Consider the following 21865-nt stretch of genomic DNA (forward strand, 5'->3'; position numbering starts at 1 on the left):
GGCCTCATTGAATGACCTCAATCTTACAGTAGAGACTATGTATGTAATTCTATACTTATTCCATGACTTCTATGAAATTAGATGTTGAAACAGTTTTACATGACCCTTTGGCAAGTTTGGTAAGGCCTATAATATGTATTGTGACTTTTAGTTTCTGAAATGTAATTAATTACCTGTGGCTATCATGTAACAAACCATTATGGGAAATACTGTTGTTTCTATGACATTGTGAGTATTGATTTCTGTGTTTCATAAGCTGATTGTGTTTCTGAAATGGAAAGTCAGTGTTGTTTTTAAAGGACTAGGGGGTTTAATATACATAAGATCAAGGAAAAACAGACAAATGAAAAGTATATCACATAACATCTGACAATCACAATCTCTCTGATTGAGCTGACAAGAGGAACATTATGGAATTAATGTTGAATTAATCACATCTGTTATCAAACATCTTACTTCCCATAATAATTTGAGCTATTCATTTTATTCTGCTTCTGCTTCTTCTTTTTTTCTCTTCCACGTTTTTCATTCAGGAAACACTAAAATGTTAAGAGACCATCTTAAAGGGCCAATCTGCGGTTTGAACAATAACGAAGCGGTCACGCCGCCACTGTTTCGATAAAACAAGCATATATCTTGGGTTCTGATGGGGTATGACAGTTGAACTAAGCTCATTAAGCATTTATAAGTTATATTCTTGAAGAATCAATGAGTATGTAGTATTGCAGATTGCCCATTTAACATAGCCATATGAAAATTGAAATGCTTTTTTCAAAGAAAAACAACTTACCTGGTCACCGGCGCTACTCTATCAACAAGTTCCCAAGTATTTTGGCCATGAATGGTTGGTCTCAGTATGTATTCTTGGAGCATTTGCACCTTTGCATTTCTCTTCAATCCACACACATCAAGTCAAGGTTTGAGATCCTACATACTAGTGAGGTGGACAATAATATTTTCCACTTAATTCTTATACTTCACTACTGACATCATGTGCTGCTATTCCATATGGCAGCTCTCTTGTTGCTCTCTTGTTCTCTGGTGTGGCTTGTTTGGCATTGTGGCTTAATCAAGGCAACAAGCCTAGACTGGATTAGGCAGGCTAATGACTTGATGCGGCTAGAGTAGACTGTTCTTTATATAGAAGGATGGCATACTGTACCTGTTAAAGGGCAACGTGTGTTGTTTGGGGTCCTACCATGACTTCATCGTTGATTACAGCTGTCTGTATCGAAGTGATTGCTAGGTATGAGGTTTGTGTGTTTGTTTGAGGGATCTCACTTGGTTTCTAAATACAGAGTGACAAAGACTTAATGGAAACTTAATATGGATTTAATAGCCAGCCCTATTGTTTATGATTTTTGTTGTCATGGAGGATTGATTAGGCTCATTGATTCGTGTAGAAAAATAAATGCTGCGCTCATGGAATGGCATGCTTTGAGCACTAGTGAAAAGTTATATTTACATGTGAAAAGTGAATGGCATTAGCTGCATTTGCTATAGGCCTATTCTTTACATTTTTGTTGGTGACACTTTGATATCTTGATAATATGCAGCTGTTTAAAGGACAAATGAAAAAATAACAAAATTGTTTTGGTAAAAAGCTGAGGGATGGGCCTGGAGAAATGTAACCACTCTCAGATTATTAGACAGAGCTATGGATGCAAGGACTGACCATCCATGATATCAAAATTATTGTTTTAACAATGTTATGAGGCTATACAGTGTTTGCCTACATTTACAATGTTTACAAACACTGGAGAAAACAAGCTTTTTTGGGGTTCTCATGGAGTGTGACAGTTGAACTAAGCTCACAAGGAATTTATAAGTTATATTATTCAAGAATCAATGGATATATATAATTTATAAGTCCAAAAATTAATTTAGCAACTACAGATTGCCCCTTTAAGTCTATCAAAAGTGTGCGAGTTTGAATATTAGGCCTATGGATAAAAGAAAACTATCAGCAAGAATTAGATTGAGCAATAAAATACCCACTATTATTCCATAGGCTGGGATCCACACTGTGCAGCTGTTGCAAGAGCGCACTTTTCACTGGCTGTCCACTGGTTTCAAAAACAATTATTGATAGGCAGCTTAAACTTCTTGAATTCAACCATTATTGGGTTCAAATACACATTTAGATTTGTGAACAGCCGTCTACAACAACCACAATCCACAAGGCGCAAATAGCTAATTGATAGAGCAGCAGTGTGATTCACATAAATGCTCTATGTAGATATCAATAATAAGTGATGTCCGTATCACCGTAGACCACACCACTGCTGTCATCCTTACCTCCAAGCGTTTATTCAAGTTGGATAAACTTTGGATGCCGACAGCAGTCGCACCATTGGAAGACATAGCTTGGACTGTAGCCTACAAAAGCCTATTCCTGCTCTTTTCCCACGATCCATCAAACACATTTGGTGATTTATTTAGAATTCAAGGCACACTTAACCAGCATGGCTAACCCAGCATTCTGCAGCAATATGATATTCCATCTGGTTTACGACCACTACTGATTCACAGACAGTGCTGACATCATCACGTGTGGACTTGGAGTTTGTTGTCATCTTACTGCAAGTCTTTTTCAGGACATCCACCTCTCCAACTGAAAACTTTTGTTCAGGTATTGGAACTCTCTAGTCAGATCATCCATTATTTTGTTAGTTGAGACCACCAGTATTTGGAGAAAGCTGTTGAAGCAATTTTTCTGTTGCTGTTACGATTGTTTGTAGACATATTTTTGTTGATTTAAAAGATCACGCACGTGATAGTGAAACACTGTCCTCTCCAATACTCCAACCTTATTTAACTTTGGGCAGCATGATGGTTTGAGCCAGTTTGAGCCAAAGTGTGGACATGGAGCTAGGGTTAGGTTTATGGTTATTGTTAGGGTTGAGCCAAAGTGTGGACATGGAGCTAGGGTTAGTGTTAGGGTTATGGTTATTGTTAGGGTTGAGCCAGGATGTGGACATGGAGCTAGAGTTAGTGTTAGGGTTATGGTTATTGTTAGGGTTGAGCCAGGATGTGGACATGGAGCTAGGGTTATGGTTATTGTTAGGGTTGAGCCAGGATGTGGACATGGAGCTAGGGTTAGGGTTATGGTTATTGTTAGGGTTGAGCCAGGATGTGGACATGGAGCTAGGGTTAGGGTTATTGTTAGGGTTGAGCCAGGATGTGGACATGGAGCTAGGGTTAGGGTTATGGTTATTGTTATGGTTGAGCCAGGATGTGGACATGGAGCTAGGGTTAGGGTTATGGTTATTGTTAGGGTTGAGCCAGGATGTGGACATGGAGCTAGGGTTATGGTTATTGTTAGGGTTGAGCCAGGATGTGGACATGGAGCTAGGGTTAGGGTTATGGTTATTGTTAGGGTTGAGCCAGGATGTGGACATGGAGCTAGGGTTAGGTTATGGTTATTGTTAGGGTTGAGCCAGGATGTGGACATGGAGCTAGGGTAAGGGTTATGGTTATTGTTAGGGTTGAGCCAGGATGTGGACATGGAGCTAGGGTTATTGTTAGGGTTGAGCCAGGATGTGGACATGGAGCTAGGGTTAGTGTTAGGGTTATTGTTAGGGTTGAGCCAGGATGTGGACATGGAGCTAGGGTTAGTGTTAGGGTTAGTGTTAGGGTTGAGCCAGGATGTGGACATGGAGCTAGGGGGTTAGTGTTAGGGTTAGGGTTTGTTAGGGTTATTGTTAGGGTTGAGCCAGGATGTGGACATGGAGCTAGGGTTAGTGTTAGGGTTATTGTTAGGGTTGAGCCAGGATGTGGACATGGAGCTAGGGTTAGGGTTATGGTTATTGTTAGGGTTGAGCCAGGATGTGGACATGGGGCTAGGGTTAGGGTTATGGTTGAGCCAGGATTGTTAGGGTTGAGCCAGGATGTGGACATGGAGCTAGGGTTAGTGTTAGGGTTATGATTATTGTTAGGGTTGAGCCAGGATGTGGACATGGAGCTAGGGTTAGTGTTAGGGTTATGGTTATTGTTAGGGTTGAGCCAGGATGTGGACATGGAGCTAGGGTTAGTGTTAGGGTTATTGTTAGGGTTGAGCCAGGATGTGGACATGGAGCTAGGGTTAGTGTTAGGGTTATTGTTAGGGTTGAGCCAGGATGTGGACATGGAGCTAGGGTTATTGTTAGGGTTGAGCCAGGATGTGGACATGGAGCTAGGGTTAGTGTTAGGGTTATTGTTAGGGTTGAGCCAGGATGTGGACATGGAGCTAGGGTTAGTGTTAGGGTTATTGTTAGGGTTGAGCCAGGATGTGGACATGGAGCTAGGGTTAGTGTTATGGTTATTGTTAGGGTTGAGCAAGGATGTGGACATGGAGCTAGGGTTAGTGTTAGGGTTGAGCCAGGATTATGGAGCTAGGGTTAGGGTTAGGGTTATTGTTAGGGTTGAGCCAGGATGTGGACATGGAGCTAGGGTTATTGTTAGGGTTGAGCCAGGATGTGGACATGGAGCTAGGGTTAGTGTTAGGGTTATGGCTATTGTTAGGGTTTAGCCAGGATGTGGACATGGAGCTAGGGTTAGTGTTAGGGTTATTGTTAGGGTTGAGACAGGATGTGGACATGGAGCTAGGGTAAGGGTTATGGTTATTGTTAGGGTTGAGCCAGGATGTGGACATGGAGCTAGGGTTAGTGTTAGGGTTATTGTTAGGGTTGAGCCAGGATGTGGACATGGAGCTAGGGTTAGTGTTAGGGTTATGGTTATTGTTAGGGTTTAGCCAGGATGTGGACATGGAGCTAGGGTTAGTGTTAGGGTTATGGTTATTGTTAGGGTTGAGCCAGGATGTGGACATGGAGCTAGGGTTAGTGTTATGGTTATTGTTAGGGTTGAGACAGGATGTGGACATGGAGCTAGGGTTAGGGTTATGGTTATTGTTAGGGTTGAGCCAGGATGTGGACATGGAGCTAGGGTTAGTGTTAGGGTTATTGTTAGGGTTGAGCCAGGATGTGGACATGGAGCTAGGGTTAGTGTTAGGGTTATGGTTATTGTTAGGGTTGAGCCAGGATGTGGACATGGAGCTAGGGTTATTGTTAGGGTTGAGCCAGGATGTGGACATGGAGCTAGGGTTAGTGTTAGGGTTATGGTTATTGTTAGGGTTGAGCCAGGATGTGGACATGGAGCTAGGGTTATGGTTATTGTTAGGGTTGAGCCAGGATGTGGACATGGAGCTAGGGTTAGTGTTAGGGTTATTGTTAGGGTTGAGCCAGGATGTGGACATGGAGCTAGGATGTTAGGGTTATGGCTAGGGAGCCAGGGTTATGGTTATTGTTAGGGTTGAGCCAGGATGTGGACATGGGGCTAGGGTTAGGGTTATGGTTATTGTTAGGGTTGAGCCAGGATGTGGACATGGAGCTAGGGTTAGTGTTAGGGTTATGGTTATTGTTAGGGTTGAGCCAGGATGTGGACATGGAGCTAGGGTTAGTGTTAGGGTTATGGTTATTTTTAGGGTTGAGCCAGGATGTGGACTTGGAGCTAGGGTTATGGTTATTGTTAGGGTTGAGCCAGGATGTGGACATGGAGCTAGGGTTAGGGTTATGGTTATTGTTAGGGTTGAGCCAGGATGTGGACATGGGGCTAGGGTTAGGGTTATGGTTATTGTTAGGTTTGAGCCAGGATGTGGACATGGAGCTAGGGTTAGTGTTAGGGTTATGGTTATTGTTAGGGTTGAGCCAGGATGTGGACATGGAGCTAGGGTTAGTGTTAGGGTTATGGTTATTTTTAGGGTTGAGCCAGGATGTGGACTTGGAGCTAGGGTAAGGGTTATGGTTATTGTTAGGTTTGAGCCAGGATGTGGACATGGAGCTAGGGTTATGGTTATTGTTAGGGTTGAGCCAGGATGTGGACATGGAGCTAGGGTTAGGGTTATGGTTATTGTTAGGGTTGAGCCAGGATGTGGACATGGAGCTAGGGTTAGTGTTAGGGTTATTGTTAGGGTTGAGCCAGGATATGGACATGGAGCTAGGGTTAGTGTTAGGGATATTGTTAGGGTTGAGCCAGGATGTGGACATGGAGCTAGGGTTAGGGTTATGGTTATTGTTAGGGTTGAGCCAGGATGTGAACATGGAGCTAGGGTTAGTGTTAGGGTTATGGTTATTGTCAGGGTTGAGCCAGGATGTGGACATGGAGCTAGGGTTAGGGTTATGGTTATTGTTACGGTTGAGCCAGGATGTGGACATGGAGCTAGGGTTAGTGTTAGGGTTATGGTTATTGTTAGGGTTGAGCCAGGATGTGGACTTGGAGCTAGGGTTATGGTTATTGTTAGGGTTGAGCCAGGATGTGGACATGGGGCTAGGGTTAGTGTTAGGAATATGGTTATTGTTAGGGTTGAGCCAGGATGTGGACATGGAGCTAGGGTAAGGGTTATGGTTATTGTTTGGGTTGAGCCAGGATGTGGACATGGGGCTAGGGTTAGTGTTAGGGTTATGGTTATTGTTAGGGTTGAGCCAGGATGTGGACATGGAGCTAGGGTAAGGGTTATGGTTATTGTTAGTGTTGAGCCAGGATGTGGACATGGAGCTAGGGTAAGGGTTATGGTTATTGTTAGGGTTGAGCCAGGATGTGGACATGGAGCTAGGGTTAGTGTTATGTTTATTGTTAGGGTTGAGCCAGGATGTGGACATGGAGCTAGGGTTATGGTTATTGTTAGGGTTGAGCCAGGATGTGGACATGGAGCTAGGGTTAGGGTTATGGTTATTGTTATGGTTGAGCCAGGATGTGGACATGGAGCTAGGGTTAGGGTTATGGTTATTGTTAGGGTTGAGCCAGGATGTGGACATGGGGCTAGGGTTAGGGTTATGGTTATTGCTAGGGTTGAGCCAGGATGTGGACATGGAGCTAGGGTTAGTGTTATGGTTATTGTTAGGGTTGAGCCAGGATGTGGACATGTAGCTAGGGTAAGGGTTATGGTTATTGTTAGGGTTGATCCAGGATGTGGACATGGAGCTTGGGTTAGTGTTAGGGGTATTGTTAGGGTTGAGCCATGATGTGGACATGGAGCTAGGGTTAGTGTTAGGGTTGAGCCAGGATGTGGACATGGAGCTAGGGTTAGTGTTAGGGTTATTGTTAGGGTTGATCCAGGATGTGGACATGTAGCTAGGGTTAGTGTTAGGGTTATTGTTAGGGTTGATCCAGGATCTGGACATGGAGCTAGGGTTAGTGTTAGGGTTATGGTTATTGTTAGGGTTGAGCCAGGATGTGGACATGGAGCTAGGGTTAGGGTTATGGTTATTGTTAGGGTTGAGCCAGGATGTGGACATGGAGCTAGGGTTAGTGTTATGGCTATTGTTAGGGTTAAGCCAAAGTGTGGACATGGAGCTAGGGTAAGGGTTATGGTTATTGTTAGGCTTGAGCCAGGATGTGGACATGGAGCTAGGGTTAGTGTTAGGGTTATTGTTAGGGTTGAGCCAGGATGTGGACATGGAGCTAGGGTTAGTGTTAGGGTTATGGTTATTGTTTGGGTTGAGCCAGGATGTGGACATGGAGCTTGGGTTAGTGTTATGGTTATTGTTAGGGTTGAGCCAGGGTGTGGACATGGAGCTAGGGTTATGGTTATTGTTAGGGTTGAGCCAGGATGTGGACATGGAGCTTGGGTTAGTGTTAGGGTTATTGTTAGGGTTGATCCAGGATCTGGACATGGAGCTAGGGTTAGTGTTAGGGTTATGGTTATTGTTAGGGTTGATCCAGGATCTGGACATGGAGCTAGGTTTAGGGTTATGGTTATTGTTAGGGTTGAGCCAGGGTGTAGAAATGAAGTTGTGTGGAGAGACATGGCAGATTTCAATGAGCATGGCTCAAGTGTACAGTATTGTGTTAGAATTTATTCCATTCCATATCATACTTTTTTCCTGTGGTTTTGCTATCTTGAATGCACCTCATTTCCTACATCAAGAGTGTTATGAACAGTTCAATGTTTACTCCCAAAAAACACCTGCTGGCTTATCATCTTGGAGGAAACTGCTACATAGACTCGGTAGTACACCCCATGGCAAATAAAGACAAGTCAAAGAAAAACAAAATGTCCTTTCTCTCACTCTGTATGTGTGTCTGTGAATGTGTGTGTGTGTGTGTGTGTATGTGTGTGCATCTCTCTCCCTTTCTCCCCTCATGGCATCTCACACTAGAAGGACAGTGAAATCTCCCAGGGTCAATCTGGTGTGTGAATAGATAATACTCATGTTCCCATGTTTCTAACGACGAGCAAAAGGTCACTCCTCATCTACACAATTAATGATCATCAGACCATCGAGCATCACTTCACTCAAACACATCTCAAAGCAGTCAGCAGACCCCTTTCCTCTCTGAATAGGACTACGAGAACCACACCAATGATTTGATTGGAATCTGACTTGGATGTCAATCTGTCTGCAGAGAAAGATGATTATCTTGCGATATCTGATGGTTATGCTCTCTAGCTGGCCCCTGGGAGAAACTTTTATTCTGAAATCCTCAGGGCAGAAACCCAAAGCAACTCCAACAGACTTTGCTCCAGTCATCACCCTGAACAGGTGAGACACACCTGGAGTAGATACTCTCAAGGAAGTCATAATCAAAGATATGATTGAAGAAAATTAGGATAGACATTCTTTCTTAGCAGGCTGTTGGGCAAATGTTGCATTCCATTTTTGGAGGGACATTTGTTATTGAGAGTATGATAATTACAATTATGCAGGCAATACATTATGGAACATCACTGTGCGTTATATCAGTCAATGTGACCTTTAAATTCACAGTGAATGCATGTTATGCTTTTCATTGATGAAATGATCTACATCGTTGATGACATCAATCAGTTTGGGGAGTTAATAGGTTAAAGTATAACCTACTTCATAACCTATTCCGATTCTGTTATAGTTAGACATAAGTTCATTTAAATAAATGTGTGTTTCCATTGCAAAGTACTTTAAAACTGACATGCTAATGTAATCAGTAAAAGGGGGTGCTTTGATCATAGAAAATAAGTGTTATTTCAACTTTAGACACCATACATTTACCCATTCTAAATACATATCAATGTCATCCTGTTCTCTGAACACACTGTGATGTCAAAAAGCCTGGTGTATAATCATGTCTTTATTATGGTTTCAATGTCAAACTATGTCTTAGATAAATATATGCATGTTGCATCAAAATTGTGGAAGGCATGAGGGAAGATTGTTGCCTTTTTTCTTGGCTGAAGGAAATGCATTTTATTGAGATGTTGATCGTCAAGTAGGCTACTGTATGAAGACATCTGGGGAGTAATGGTCCCCTTATTGACTTGTTGCAGATGCCAAGGGGAACCCCTGTCAGACAAACATTTCCTTCTGAGGGGTCTGAACCTGCAGAGAGCCTCAGATGGAGGGGACTGGACTGGCCTCACTCAGGGAGCAGTGGATGGCTGCGTTCACAACCCAACGCAGTGACTCTCAGACAGCACTGGACAGCAACGCTAAAGCTGTGTAATGTAACTCAGAAGAGCATCACTGATAGTGAACACATTAGATAATAGTGAATTACATTAGATAATAGTCTGAGATTCCCACCATTTGTTTGAGTCACTTATTACACAGATTTGTTGAAGTCTGACATTATTCTTGTTTGTTCAATTAGTAATTTAATTACATTTTGCAGTAGCTTGGTGGTAGTTGAACTAAATTCAAATCTTGGTAGTGTTTTCACTAGTTCATTACTTGTTTGCCATGTAGTGGTGTAGCTCAGTTTATTTTTTAAGGAACTCAGTCCGGCTTTCAACTTACTCTTGAACTTTGTAATAGTAGAGTCAGTCATTATATACCTTAGAGAGCTATTCATAACTTGTGAGAAATGAACAGATCAACTAGCCCATTTCAGCTAACATTTCTTAGCTAGGTTTTGTTTTGAACATTGATTTTGTTGTAATGGTTGAGTCACTGAAATATTCCATGAACACACATTAGACATGGCAAAATATATAGAATTGCAAGAAAATTAGCTTTAAAACTGCAACATGTTCTCTGCCCCCCTCCCCCACCCATGGCAAAATGTAAAGAATTGCAGGAAATAAGCTTTAAACCTGCAAATTGTTCTCTCAGCCAACAAGAGGGGTGTGAACAGTGCTTGTGCCAATAGAAATAGACTACTGGAACTACACACTACTTTTTTTGCAAAAATAACAAAAAATATGGGTAAAGTAGGCAAGATTTCCTTTCTTTTTCGGCATCAGACCTTCCCAATTTTCACTTGAAACATTGTTTTTGTGTTTAATAGGCTAAATTACACATTATGTTAACATCTGACTCCTGAGTAAACTGTTCTTGCAATTTGTAGACTATGACATTTTAGACTAATTTTTCACAAAGTAGTTTGGATGTAGTGAACTACTTTTTCAAAGTAACTTTAGTTAAGTAAACTATATGTTTCTTAGCAGTAGCTTTAGTTTAGCTTAATTTCTTCCAGTGTGAAGTAATTGGTAGCTTGGTAAACTATATTTTCGGTGTAACTTTCCCAACACTGATTGTTATTCTCTATTTCAGCAGGAAACTCCCAGCAAGAGTTCTCTGGAAATACAACAGGGCCACACTGCTGTCAACTGGTCTCTAAGATCTACATACAAGGTTTGACAAACACTGAAAAACCTTGCCAGTATGGTTTCCAATATGTGAAGTGACATGTGGTGTGTTGTCTGTCTGTCTCTGCTAGACCTGGGCTGGCAGAACTGGATCATCTACCCAGAGAGGTTTACCTTCACCCAGTGTGCAGCCTGCACCACACAGCTGAACCCTGTTGGCCAACAGTGTGGAGCGCATCTTCCCTCACAGGACACTCCTCCAGAGGTAATGCATGTGCATCTTGCACCACAACTTAAAACAACATTAAAGCTACACTATAAAACATTGAAACTACACAAAGATATTACAGGTGTCACACTGCAAATGCATCACTAAGAAGTAATGTGAAAAATTGGCATGTGATTTTTAAGTTTTTAGTCAAACACACATTTTGCAAACACAATGCACAATGTGTTGTTATTCCATCTGACTTTCATTGAAGCGTCTATTGGTGGTTTGTCTGTACAAGGGATCAAATAGAATGTCTTGTGGATCTCAGTACAAGGTCACAGGTTTAAAGGTTAGTTCCTGGTTGGTTCTCAAACTAGTTCAACCAGGAAATGGTAGACTCAAACTGACAGCCGATATCTTAACAGCCAAAAATGATTTAAGGGTAAAATTCAGACACTATGTGCCCTTACCGCTTTCTAACCCCTGAACAAATCTGCCACTGGACAGATCATACCTGATTACTTAATTGTATTTCTGAAGTCTTTCAGTTCAGATGATCAATCTCTCTAGGAAGCAACCTTGCTAAGAAACATAACTATATTAAAATACTGTAGCTTTTTAAACTGTTATCTGATGGTTACTTACAGTACAGTGTCCTTTCCTTTTTTAGGTTTCCTGCTGCAAACCTGCATCCCAACACCTGGTGCCAGTGCTCTACCTGGATGAATTCAACACACTGATCATCTCCTCTGTGTATCTGACCCGGGACTGCAGCTGCACACCAGCCATCAACCCCCATCGCCATACTTAATAGACCTGTCCATTCTCCAACTGTTTTATATTATAGTGTAGAGCGCTCTAAATAAGATCCATACACTACATTTTATATACTGTACATGGTCATGTTCCCATACTCACATAAACCCCATCTAAACATACAGTTGAAGTCTGAAGTTTAAATCAAAATTTTCAACCACTCCACAAATTTCTTGTTAATAATCTATAGTTTTGGCAAGTCGGTTGTACATGACACAAGTAATTTTTCCAACAATTGTTTACAGATAGATTATTTCACTTATAATTCACTGTATCACAATTCCAATGGGTTTGTTATAGTTTACATACACTAACTTGACTGTGTCTTTAAATAGCTTGGAAAATTCCAGAAAATGATGTCATGGATTTAGAAGCTTCATGATTTTCATCATTTGAGTCAAATGGAGGTGTACCTGTCGATGTATTTCAAGGCCTCCCTTCAAACTTAGTGCCTCTTTGCTTTATATCATGGGAAAATCTTCAAAAAGGAAACAGCCAAGACCTCAGAGAAATTATTGTCGATTTTTTCCACAAGTCTGGTTCATCCTTGGGAACAATTTCCAAATGCCTGAAGATGCTTCAGAAAAGCCTGATTTAAAATTTGTGGTAAAAAGGGAAGTGAAAGCAATGTTTATTTAACCTTCCCTCCTACTGCTCACACAGTAATTAACCTTTATTTAACAGGAACCAGACATAATAAACAAGTTCTCATTTACAACTGCATACCTGGTCAAGATAAATGCAAAGCAGTACACAAACAACACAAAGAGTTGCCATGGAATAAACAAACGTACAATCAATAACCCAAAAGAGAAATCTATATACAGTGTGTGCAAATGAGGTCAAGATTAGGGAGGTAAGGCAATAAATAGGCCGTAGTGGCAAAGTAATTACAATATAGTAATAAACACTGGTCAGATAGATGTCCAGAATTACAAGTAGAGATACTGGGGTGCAAAGGAGAAGAAAAAAAACTATATGGGGATGAGATAGTTGGATAGGCTATTTACAGATGGGCATTGTACAGTGCAATGATCTGTGCCAGCTGCATCTGACAGCTGATGCTTAAAGTTAGTGAGGGAGATATGTGTCTCCAGCTTCAGTTTTTTTGAATTGTTCCAGTCATTGGCAGCTTTAGAAAACTGGAAGGTGGCCAAAAAGGTGGCCAATACATGACCAGTGAAATGCTACGGGTGGGTGCTGCTATGGTGACCAGTGAGCTGAGATTTTACCTAGCAAAGACTTATAGATAATCTGGAGCCAGTGGGTTTTCTATTTTAAGGGCCTTTTAACAAGAGCATACCGGTTATGGTGGGTATATTTGGGGCTTTGGTGACAAAACGTATGGCATGTGATAGTCTGAATCCCATTTCTGAGTAGATGTTGGAGGCTATTGTGATACCAAAACATATCGCTGAACTCAAGGATTGGTATGATAATCAGTTTTTGGTATGTTTGGCAGCATGAGTGCAAATGCTTTGTTGCCAACACCTGGTGCCAGTGCTCATCCATGGATGAATATAAACACATGATCATCTCCTCTGTGTATCTGACACAGGACTGCAGCTGCACACCAGCCATCAACCCCCATCACAGTCTTACTAGACCTGTCCATTCTCCAACTGTTTTATACTTTAGATTCTACATTTTATATTATGTACATGGTAATGTTCCCATGAACCCCATCACCCTACTAACTAAACATATGTCCATTATCAATGTTTTACATCGTGTATGGTCATGCTCACATCAGAAACAACAGCAAAGGATGTTGCTGGAGAATCAATAATCATTGAGGTTTTGTTCGGGGTTAAGAATGTCTCTTGTTGCTCATCTATTTTGGGGATTTCGTTCAAACTATAATCACATTATTGTTCATGGAATAGACCTACTGTATTGTATAGTTAGGGCTGACATGCAACGAATCATTGTGGTTTTGTCAAAACAGCTTAATTACCTTTGGTAAAAACTGTTTCATCCTGTGTAAGGTTATATCATTCATGTACCTTATCAGCTCTGAAAGATCATGGTGTGGGGGTGCTATGCTATATTAGGGACTTTGTACCTTCACAAAATAGATGGCATTTGACTTGGGAATATGATGAACATATTGAACGCAACATGTCAAGACAACTCCCCGTGAAAGTGAAAGAGGCCAATTGGATTGCAGGTGCGGGTAAGGAATGCAGAAAAATGACAGTTTACTGGGAATTTATTTCCTGAACACGGTAATGTGGGAGGAAAGGGGCTGGACGGAACCAAAGCCATCACAAAGCCCTGACCTCAATCCCATAGAAAATTTGAGGGCAGACCTGAAAGTTGCGAGCAAGGAGGCTACAAATCTGACTACTGTTAAACCTGCTCTGTCAGGAAGTCACCTGGCGCGCTAACCAAAGTACTGGGGGTGGTCTGCCCAGGTCTTACCTAGTGTGAATAAACAGAGTACATACTACGGGTATATGTATGCCCGCTGGCCTCTTGCCTAAGCACTCCCAATGTGCCATCCCCTTCCCCCCTGGGAACAAATGAAATAACTACTAACTTTAAAAGTGAACAATTTCAATAATCACAAACACAGTCATTTTGGCCTACACATACCTCAGCAAGACCGGTTACAAAATCCTTCACAAAAATGTATACAGCCCAATAACGAAACAGGACATACAAAGAAGCTCTCTGCTAACAAAGGAACACTGGCTTTTATCCAGCTGCAGAAGGAGTGGGTAATTGCGGACAGCTGTGTCTCCTGGCGAGAGGGCGGGACCAGAGCTCCAATCCGCAATGGGGCCGACCAATCAGCTGCTTGGGGGAATCCAGGAAGCAATTTTCCTGAAATACACACATACATATACACGAGCCCACAACACAAACACTGGGGAACGTAAACACTTGTTTTAACATTCTTCTCTAAATAATGAATATTTCACATGCAGGCACCCGAGACATTGTTTCTGTATTATTTCTAAAACTCAAAAGGTTTGTATTACCGATGTATTAATTTTGTGGCAGTAACAGTAGTTCTCTGCTAGGTCAACAATGTAGAAACATTGGATTTGTATTACTAGTTTTATTATTCATTTTGACAGTGGATGACCTGTATAAATTCACATAAGGCATTTTATGTTGCATGAATTCATCAAAATTAAATGAGCTTTATTTAAATATAATCATGTTCGCCACTCTAAAATACTAGACTCAATGTGTGTGGACATAATCATAATTCATATCTCCAAATAACATTTTGGCTAAAAAATATATTAATTTTATCACCTAAAAAAAATGCATGACAAATAACTAAAAAATTATTTAAAAAAAAAGGCACTTTTAATGCAGAAAATCTCTGCTCTGCCCTTTCTGGACAACAACATAATCATGGTTTTGGTCCACGACTCAGCTTTATTCATTGCTATGGCAGCCCTGGAAACACAGGAAACAGATGGTTAAATCAACAACCACAATGATGCTTTGCATGTCAAACAAATGTTTTGATCTGCAACATCAGTGATGTGTGCATGTCCATACATAATGCAGTAGGTCTAATTTACAGAACTTTACACCATAGTATAGAACAGACATATGCTTAGTTGGTAGGGCAATGGGGTTAATATAATTGCATTATATAAAGCATACTGTAAGTAATCAACTATTACTAAGTAACCAACTATATTGTAAGTAAACATTGTGTATTGTATTGGGAGCTGTAAATTAAGATTTGTTTTTTATACAGATGTCAATATTCTTGTAATGCTGTCTTGATTTTGTCCAGCGTAACGGTTAGCAAAATCAGGTTAATTTATAAAGCACACTTTCTTTAACCTCGATGAATATGTTTACATGCACACTAATACAACTGATTATGCAATAGTCATGTAAACACCTTACACCGATTAAGATGAGCAGAGTAAGGTCAGAATCGAAGTGGGCATAAGCTGATTATTATTATTTTTTTTTACTTTCTAATTATTATGACATCTAAAACACCTTAATCTGCATTCCAGCGGTGTATCTGATCTGCACATGTGCTAGCACCAGCCAAGCGAGCCTCCCTCTTTAGCTCAGTGAAGTGATTTGGGAACAACTGAATGTATGAGTCTTAAAAGTAGTTTTCACATACAAACTGTATATGTCCGTACTCAGAATCAAATATGCTTCTCAAAAATAACATGGTCGCTGTGGTAGAATGTTTATTTTGATTGCCGATTTTCTGCTTTTAAGAGTGTGCCATCAGGTAGCCTGATTTCAGATGTGTCCATGCAAACAGGATAATTAGGGAAATCTTTCTTCTTGCAAAGCATGTAAACGTTTTAATTGAATTATTATATTAATCTGACTATCCACGTTAATCACATTATTGTGTGCATGTAACCATACTCAACGTCAACTTGTTTTAACATCGCATTGTTTTAGCTGTATAGATTATGTATTTTGGTTGTTTTCAGAGGATATTCAATGCTTTCCGACAATGCCATTAATCACGATACACTGACATTACAAAAAGTTAACTGATGAACTATGACAGCCCTAATTGAGACACAACTGAGAGCCAATGATTAGACATGTCAGTAGTTTCATTACCTCTGGTCTGACCTCTGTGTTGTATTTCTCAGGGCTGGCTGCACTCATTGTCGTTGTGAAAACAGTAATCCTGAGAAACAAGGAACATGTTTTTAATATATGACACACCCATCTACCCACAGAAAGTTATATGAAACATACAAATCACAGTTAGTGCATGTATGGGTAAGATGGAAACCTACTTAAATACCAGTGTGACATGAAAAGCTTCAAAACAGGGACAATTCTACTCAGATCTTCAGTGACAATACACTACAGCCATTTTTTCAGACAGTTTCATAACAGAGGCCTATTAACTTTATTGTTGTGGTAAGGCAAAGGGAAGTGAAAGCAATGTTCGTTGCACAAGAACCTTCCCTCCTGCTGCTCACACAGTGATTCACACTGGGGAATGCCACAGAGAGAAATGAGGACATAATAAACAAACTTCTTCTTCCTTACCTGTTACATACTGGGTTCATTGACAGGACCTGGGAGACAAAATTACTGATTTAAGATGCTAAACCATTTATTTAAAAATAAATACAGTTATACAGTGCATTCAGGCGCCTTCTCTTAAAAAAACAAAACAGAAATACATTATTTACATAATTATTCAGACCCTTTGCTATGAGACTCAAAAGAGTCCACCTGTGGTAAATTCAATTGAATGGACATGATTTGGAAAGGCACACACACCTGTCTATATAAAAAGGTCCCACAGTTGACAGTACGTCAGAGGAAAAAGAACAAGCTATGTGGTCGAAGGAATTGTCAGTAGAGCTCTGAGACAGAATTGTGTCAAGGCAGAGATCTAGGGAAGGGTACCAAAAAATGTCTGCAGCATTAAAGGTCCCCAAGAACACAGTGGCCTCCATCATTCTTAAATGGAAGAAGTTTGGAACCACCAAGACTTCCTAGAGCTGGCCGCCCAGCCAAACTGAGCAATCAGGGGAGAAGGTCCTTGGTCAGGGAAGTAACCAAGAACCTGAATGTCACTCTGACAGAGCTCCAGAGTTCCTCTGCGGAGATGGGAGAACCTTCCAGAAGGACAACCATCTCTGCAGCACTCCACCAATCAGAGATTCTTGATGAAAACCTGCTCCAGAGCGCTCAGGACCTGACTGGGGCCAAGGTTCCCCTTCCAACAGGACAATGACCCTAAGCACACAGCCAACCAGTCTCTGAATGATCGTGAGTGGCCCAGCCAGAGCCCGGACTTGAACCCGATCTAACATCTCTGGAGAGACCTGAAAATAGCTGTGCAGTGACGCTCCCCATACAACGTGACAAGGCTTGAGAGGATCTGCAGAGAATGGGAGAAACTCCCCAAATACAGGTGTGCCAAGCTTGTAGTGTCAAACCCAAGAAGACTCGAGGCTGTAATCGCTGCCAAAGGTGCTTCAACAAAGTACTAAGTAAAGGGTCTGAATACTTATGTAAACGTGATTTCATTTTTTATATATATATAATACATTTGCAAACATTAAAAAAAAAAGTTTTGCCATTGTCATTATTATATCAAGGGGTCTGAATACTTTCCGAATGCACTGTATTTCTGAATTTGGTATTAGGATAACTTGTAGTCAAAAAATAGTCAATGATACAGTATAACATTGTCAAATGTAATACTATCTAAACAAATATTCAGCACTAATATACAGCCATCTACTTGCCTTATACATTGTATCCATATTGATATTATCTTGACCAGTTGCATTTAATGCTTTGTTGGCTGCATCTCTGGAAGACAGATACATAAGCCATCCATTCACATGAAATCAATGAACATATAATCATGAGTCATGTAAAGTGAGCAGTATGCTTACCTGCGATGATCCTTTGCAGGAGGCGGCAGCCAGTGATCGAAGTTGGTCTCTACTCTGAACCACCTAGAGTAGGAAAGGACACTACATTTAATTTACACATTCAAGAGTAAACACCCCGATAAGTTTTGGCATCTTATTTTAAAAGCCCAATATCTGCTGATAGTATTATAATACATTTGTTTATTCTTGTATAATGAAAAGCAAATTATCTAAAAGTGCATAAAAGTTAATAGAAAAAAAAGGTATATATATATACACATATACACACACACACACACAGTGGGTCAAAAAAATATTTAGTCAGCCACCAATTGTGCAAGTTCTCCCACTTAAAAAGATGAGGCCTGTAATTTTCATCATAGGTACACTTCAACTATGACAGACAAAATGAGAAGAATAAAAAAATCCAGAAAATCACATTGTAGGATTTTTAATGAATTTATTTGCAAATTATGGTGGTTGAAGATATCCCTCGAGTGGTGTGGGGGCTGTGCTTTGGCAAAGTGGGTGGGGTTATATCCTGCCTGGTTGGCCCTGTCCGGGGGTATTGTCGGGTGGGGCCACAGTGTCTCCTGACCCCTCCTGTCTCAGTCTCCAGTATTTATGCTGCAATAGTTTGTGTCAGGAGGCTAGGGTCAGTCTGTATATCTGGAGTATTTCTCCTATCTTATCTGGTGTCCTGTGTGAATTTAAGTATGCTCAGTCTAATTATCTTGCTCTCGGAGGACCTGAGCCCAAGGACCATGCCTCAGGACTACCTGGCCTGATGACTCCTTGCTGTCCCCAGTCCACCCGGTCGTGTTGCTGCTCCAGTTTCAACTCTTCTGCCTGCGGCTATGGAACCCAGACCTGTTCACCGGACGTGCTACCTTGTCCTGGACCTGCTGTCTCTAACTCTGAATGATCGGGTATGAAAAGCCAACTGACATTTACTCCTGAGGTGTTGACCTGTTGCACCCTCTACAACCACTGTGATTATTATTATTATACCCTGCTGGTCATCTATGAACGTTTCAACATCTTGGCCATGTACTGTTATAATCGGTTCCTGCCTTTCTAGGTAGTTTTTCCTAGCTACCGTGCAAACCAAGCAGGAGCAATGTTAACAACATCGTGCATTGCTTGCTGTTTGGGGTTTTATGCTGGATTTCTGTATAGCACTTTGTGACATCGGCTGATGTAAAAAGGGCTTTATAAATACATTTGATTGATTGACTTAAGATAAAAATGGGAGGTTGGAAATATGGATCAGACTCAATGATAACAGTTAGCATAACTCAGCTTTATAAATCTCAGCAGCTCTTATAACAAACTAATACAATTTGTGTTATGGAAGAGACCCCTCATTTCCTACCCTCCATTTAAGGGTTCCAGAGGCCAGATATCAGCTGGGCCCTTCCTGTCCCTGGTAACCACCACACCTTCCCCAGGCTTTACTCCGGCAACGATGTAGTACACACTTGTGATGATTGGGATTTTGGACAGCCGCATCACAGCATCCTGAAAGTCTGCTGCTTCCTCCAACGTCTGAAGAAAAACAAGAAAGGACAAGCCACAATAGTAGGCTAATAGACAAGCCATAATAGTAATTTGTGGTTAGCAAAGTGTTGATTTTTGTGGATGGTTAAACTTCCTGACTTACCTCTCTCACCAGCCAGCTGACTGGAGATCTTTTCAGCAGGAAAGCAGAGACCCAGTTCTTCCACCAATTCCACCAGTGGTCTTCACCTGATGATAACACACTGCCTTAAATGACTGACATCTTTATGGATGTGTCCTGGACAATTAGATAAAGTGAATCCTTACCACGCTGGTCACCAGAGACTGTGAATTTATTTGGACTCTGTCCGGTCCACAGACCGACATAGCCAGCAAAAGACGTACCACGATAAGCCACCTGGAAAAGTTGAGTAATTAGGAGGGGATTTTAATTGACCCTTTTTCAGCCTAACATCACACTCCAGATTTACTTCACAGTGCCCAAACTAAGTTCTCTGGCATTATCGGCTGATTGACACCTTGGCCTTGCAGAAGTGAAACTGCAGATGTAAAGGTTGAGCTGTGTAACCATGTGTAACATACCGTTCCATTTTTGAGAAAGAGAACATTGATGGTGAGATTCCGGAGTATATCATGTGGGTAGTCAAGGTTCCTGCCATGATACAAACGTCCACTTGTGTCCTGAGCTACAATACTTGTGCAAAACCTACAGATGCAATAGGAGCGTGTTAAGTCATGGGGGGGGGGGGTTCTTACAACACATACTATCATTCTTCTTCTTTGTGCTTCTGACAACAAGAAGCTGTGACTACATTCATGTTTCAACTGGTTGAATGGCATTTGTATCAGTAGGCCTACATGTAAAGCAGATCAGTTCATACATACGCTGATATTTCATAGGCAAAGTTGAGAAGGATGACATCGGAAAGGCTCCCTCGAAAATATGAGGCCATTCCTCTGATCTCCCCTGCGTATGGAGGAGGTACATACTTCTCCAAGGCCTCCACAATCGGAGTTACCGCATGATGCACCCATTTTGGAACAGTGGCACTGCAACAAAAAAATAACATTTTAGGTGTTAATATTAATCAACACCATGGGCAAGCTTAGGCTACTCACATTGTGTCAGGTCAACATACTGTATGCCTGCAGATATTCATACATATTTAAACTGCAAACACAGATATTATGCAAACAACATATCATGGCACATTTTGTCATATTTGACATATTGAATGGGAAGTGAAAATAAATGGTTAAGTCTGATCAATGTCCATATACTGAAGTTGACTTAAAACTTCTGCAATTCAGGTTTAGGCTACATAATCAAAAGTCCTGTCCATCATGTGACATAAAAGCAAAAATCTATATTTTACAGTTTGAGACAAACATTATTAAACCAACTTTTGGAGACAACTAGAACTTCTGTAAATAGGCATTCCGCCTTATTAAGCACTTACTCAATCACTTCAGCACCTGCTTTCACCAGGTAGTCGACATCAAAAACTTTAAATAGAGGCGCCCATCGCACTTCTGGGGGATCATCCAAGCTGACGTTGACCACAGCTGGAGCGAAGTCTGACTCACATGAAACGACCAGACCAAGCAGGAGCAATGTTGACAACATCGTGCCCTTTTCGCGGATATGGCAGTAGCCTAGGAACTTGTGCGTTCCAATTCAAATGGGCGCAACTTTACAGGCAACATCGTTGCAAGTTCTCCATAACTTCCTGTTTCTCTTTTGGGGTAGCGCCTGTGCGCATGGTTAAAGGGCCAATCTGCGATTGTAACATTTTCGGACATTTATGATATATAGCAATTGATTATTGTAGAGTATATCTTACACATTGTTCATGGACTTAGTTAAACTGTGTAACCCCATCAGAATCCAAAATATACACTTGTTTTACTCCTTTGTAAACAAACTCTGTATAGCTTCAAAACATGGTTAAAACTTTTAATGATCTCATGGATGGTCAGTTCTTTAATCAATAGCTCTGTCTTTGAATTCCGTGGTTACAATTCTCCAGCCTCAGCCGTTTGCCAAATCTGTGGCGGGTTAACCTTTGTTGTTGTTTAAACTGCAGATTGCCGCTTCAAGGTGAGAGCATATCATCTGACAACTGCATCAGATATGCGGATCCCAAGCCTGGTCTGCGTATAGTACGTTTTTACGTTAAATTCAACGGAAACGGTGCTATACTGCACAACCAGTTGGGGAACGCTGTTAGAATAGCCACTCCCCTTTAAATACGTCACTCATTGCTTAAAGCCACACCCACCAAACCGGAGAAACCGTAGTACGAAGTCTGTTCAAAAACATACAATAACGTTTGCGGGTAACGTGTTGTTCAGTACAAACCGTTCTTCAACGTAGCAAACGTTCAAGCAAACTGAACGCACATCCGGTCTCAG

At 41.1% G+C, this 21865-nt stretch overlaps 1 protein-coding gene and 1 pseudogene across 1 annotated transcript; one reads left to right on the forward strand and one right to left on the reverse strand.

Annotated features, from left to right (window-relative positions):
• Positions 1 to 8388: 8388 nt before the first annotated feature.
• On the forward strand, positions 8389 to 11562 carry LOC135545633 (bone morphogenetic protein 6-like; annotated as a pseudogene).
• Positions 11563 to 14619: 3057 nt separating this feature from the next.
• Positions 14620 to 21196, reverse strand: LOC135536250 (N-acylethanolamine-hydrolyzing acid amidase-like). The gene is made up of 11 exons (XM_064962642.1): positions 20911 to 21196; positions 20336 to 20500; positions 20033 to 20156; positions 19757 to 19847; positions 19593 to 19678; positions 19305 to 19477; positions 17951 to 18013; positions 17798 to 17864; positions 16584 to 16612; positions 16143 to 16212; positions 14620 to 14984 (listed from the first exon to the last, which is right to left on the reverse strand). Exons 1-11 carry the CDS (start codon positions 21075 to 21077, stop codon positions 14964 to 14966), a joined length of 1056 nt encoding a protein of 351 aa, XP_064818714.1. The 5' UTR covers positions 21078 to 21196; the 3' UTR covers positions 14620 to 14963.
• Between the last annotated feature and the right edge of the window lie 669 nt (positions 21197 to 21865).

The sequence above is a fragment of the Oncorhynchus masou genome, chromosome 1 (assembly GCF_036934945.1).
Source record: "Oncorhynchus masou masou isolate Uvic2021 chromosome 1, UVic_Omas_1.1, whole genome shotgun sequence".
NCBI classification, from domain to species: Eukaryota; Metazoa; Chordata; class Actinopteri; order Salmoniformes; family Salmonidae; genus Oncorhynchus; species Oncorhynchus masou.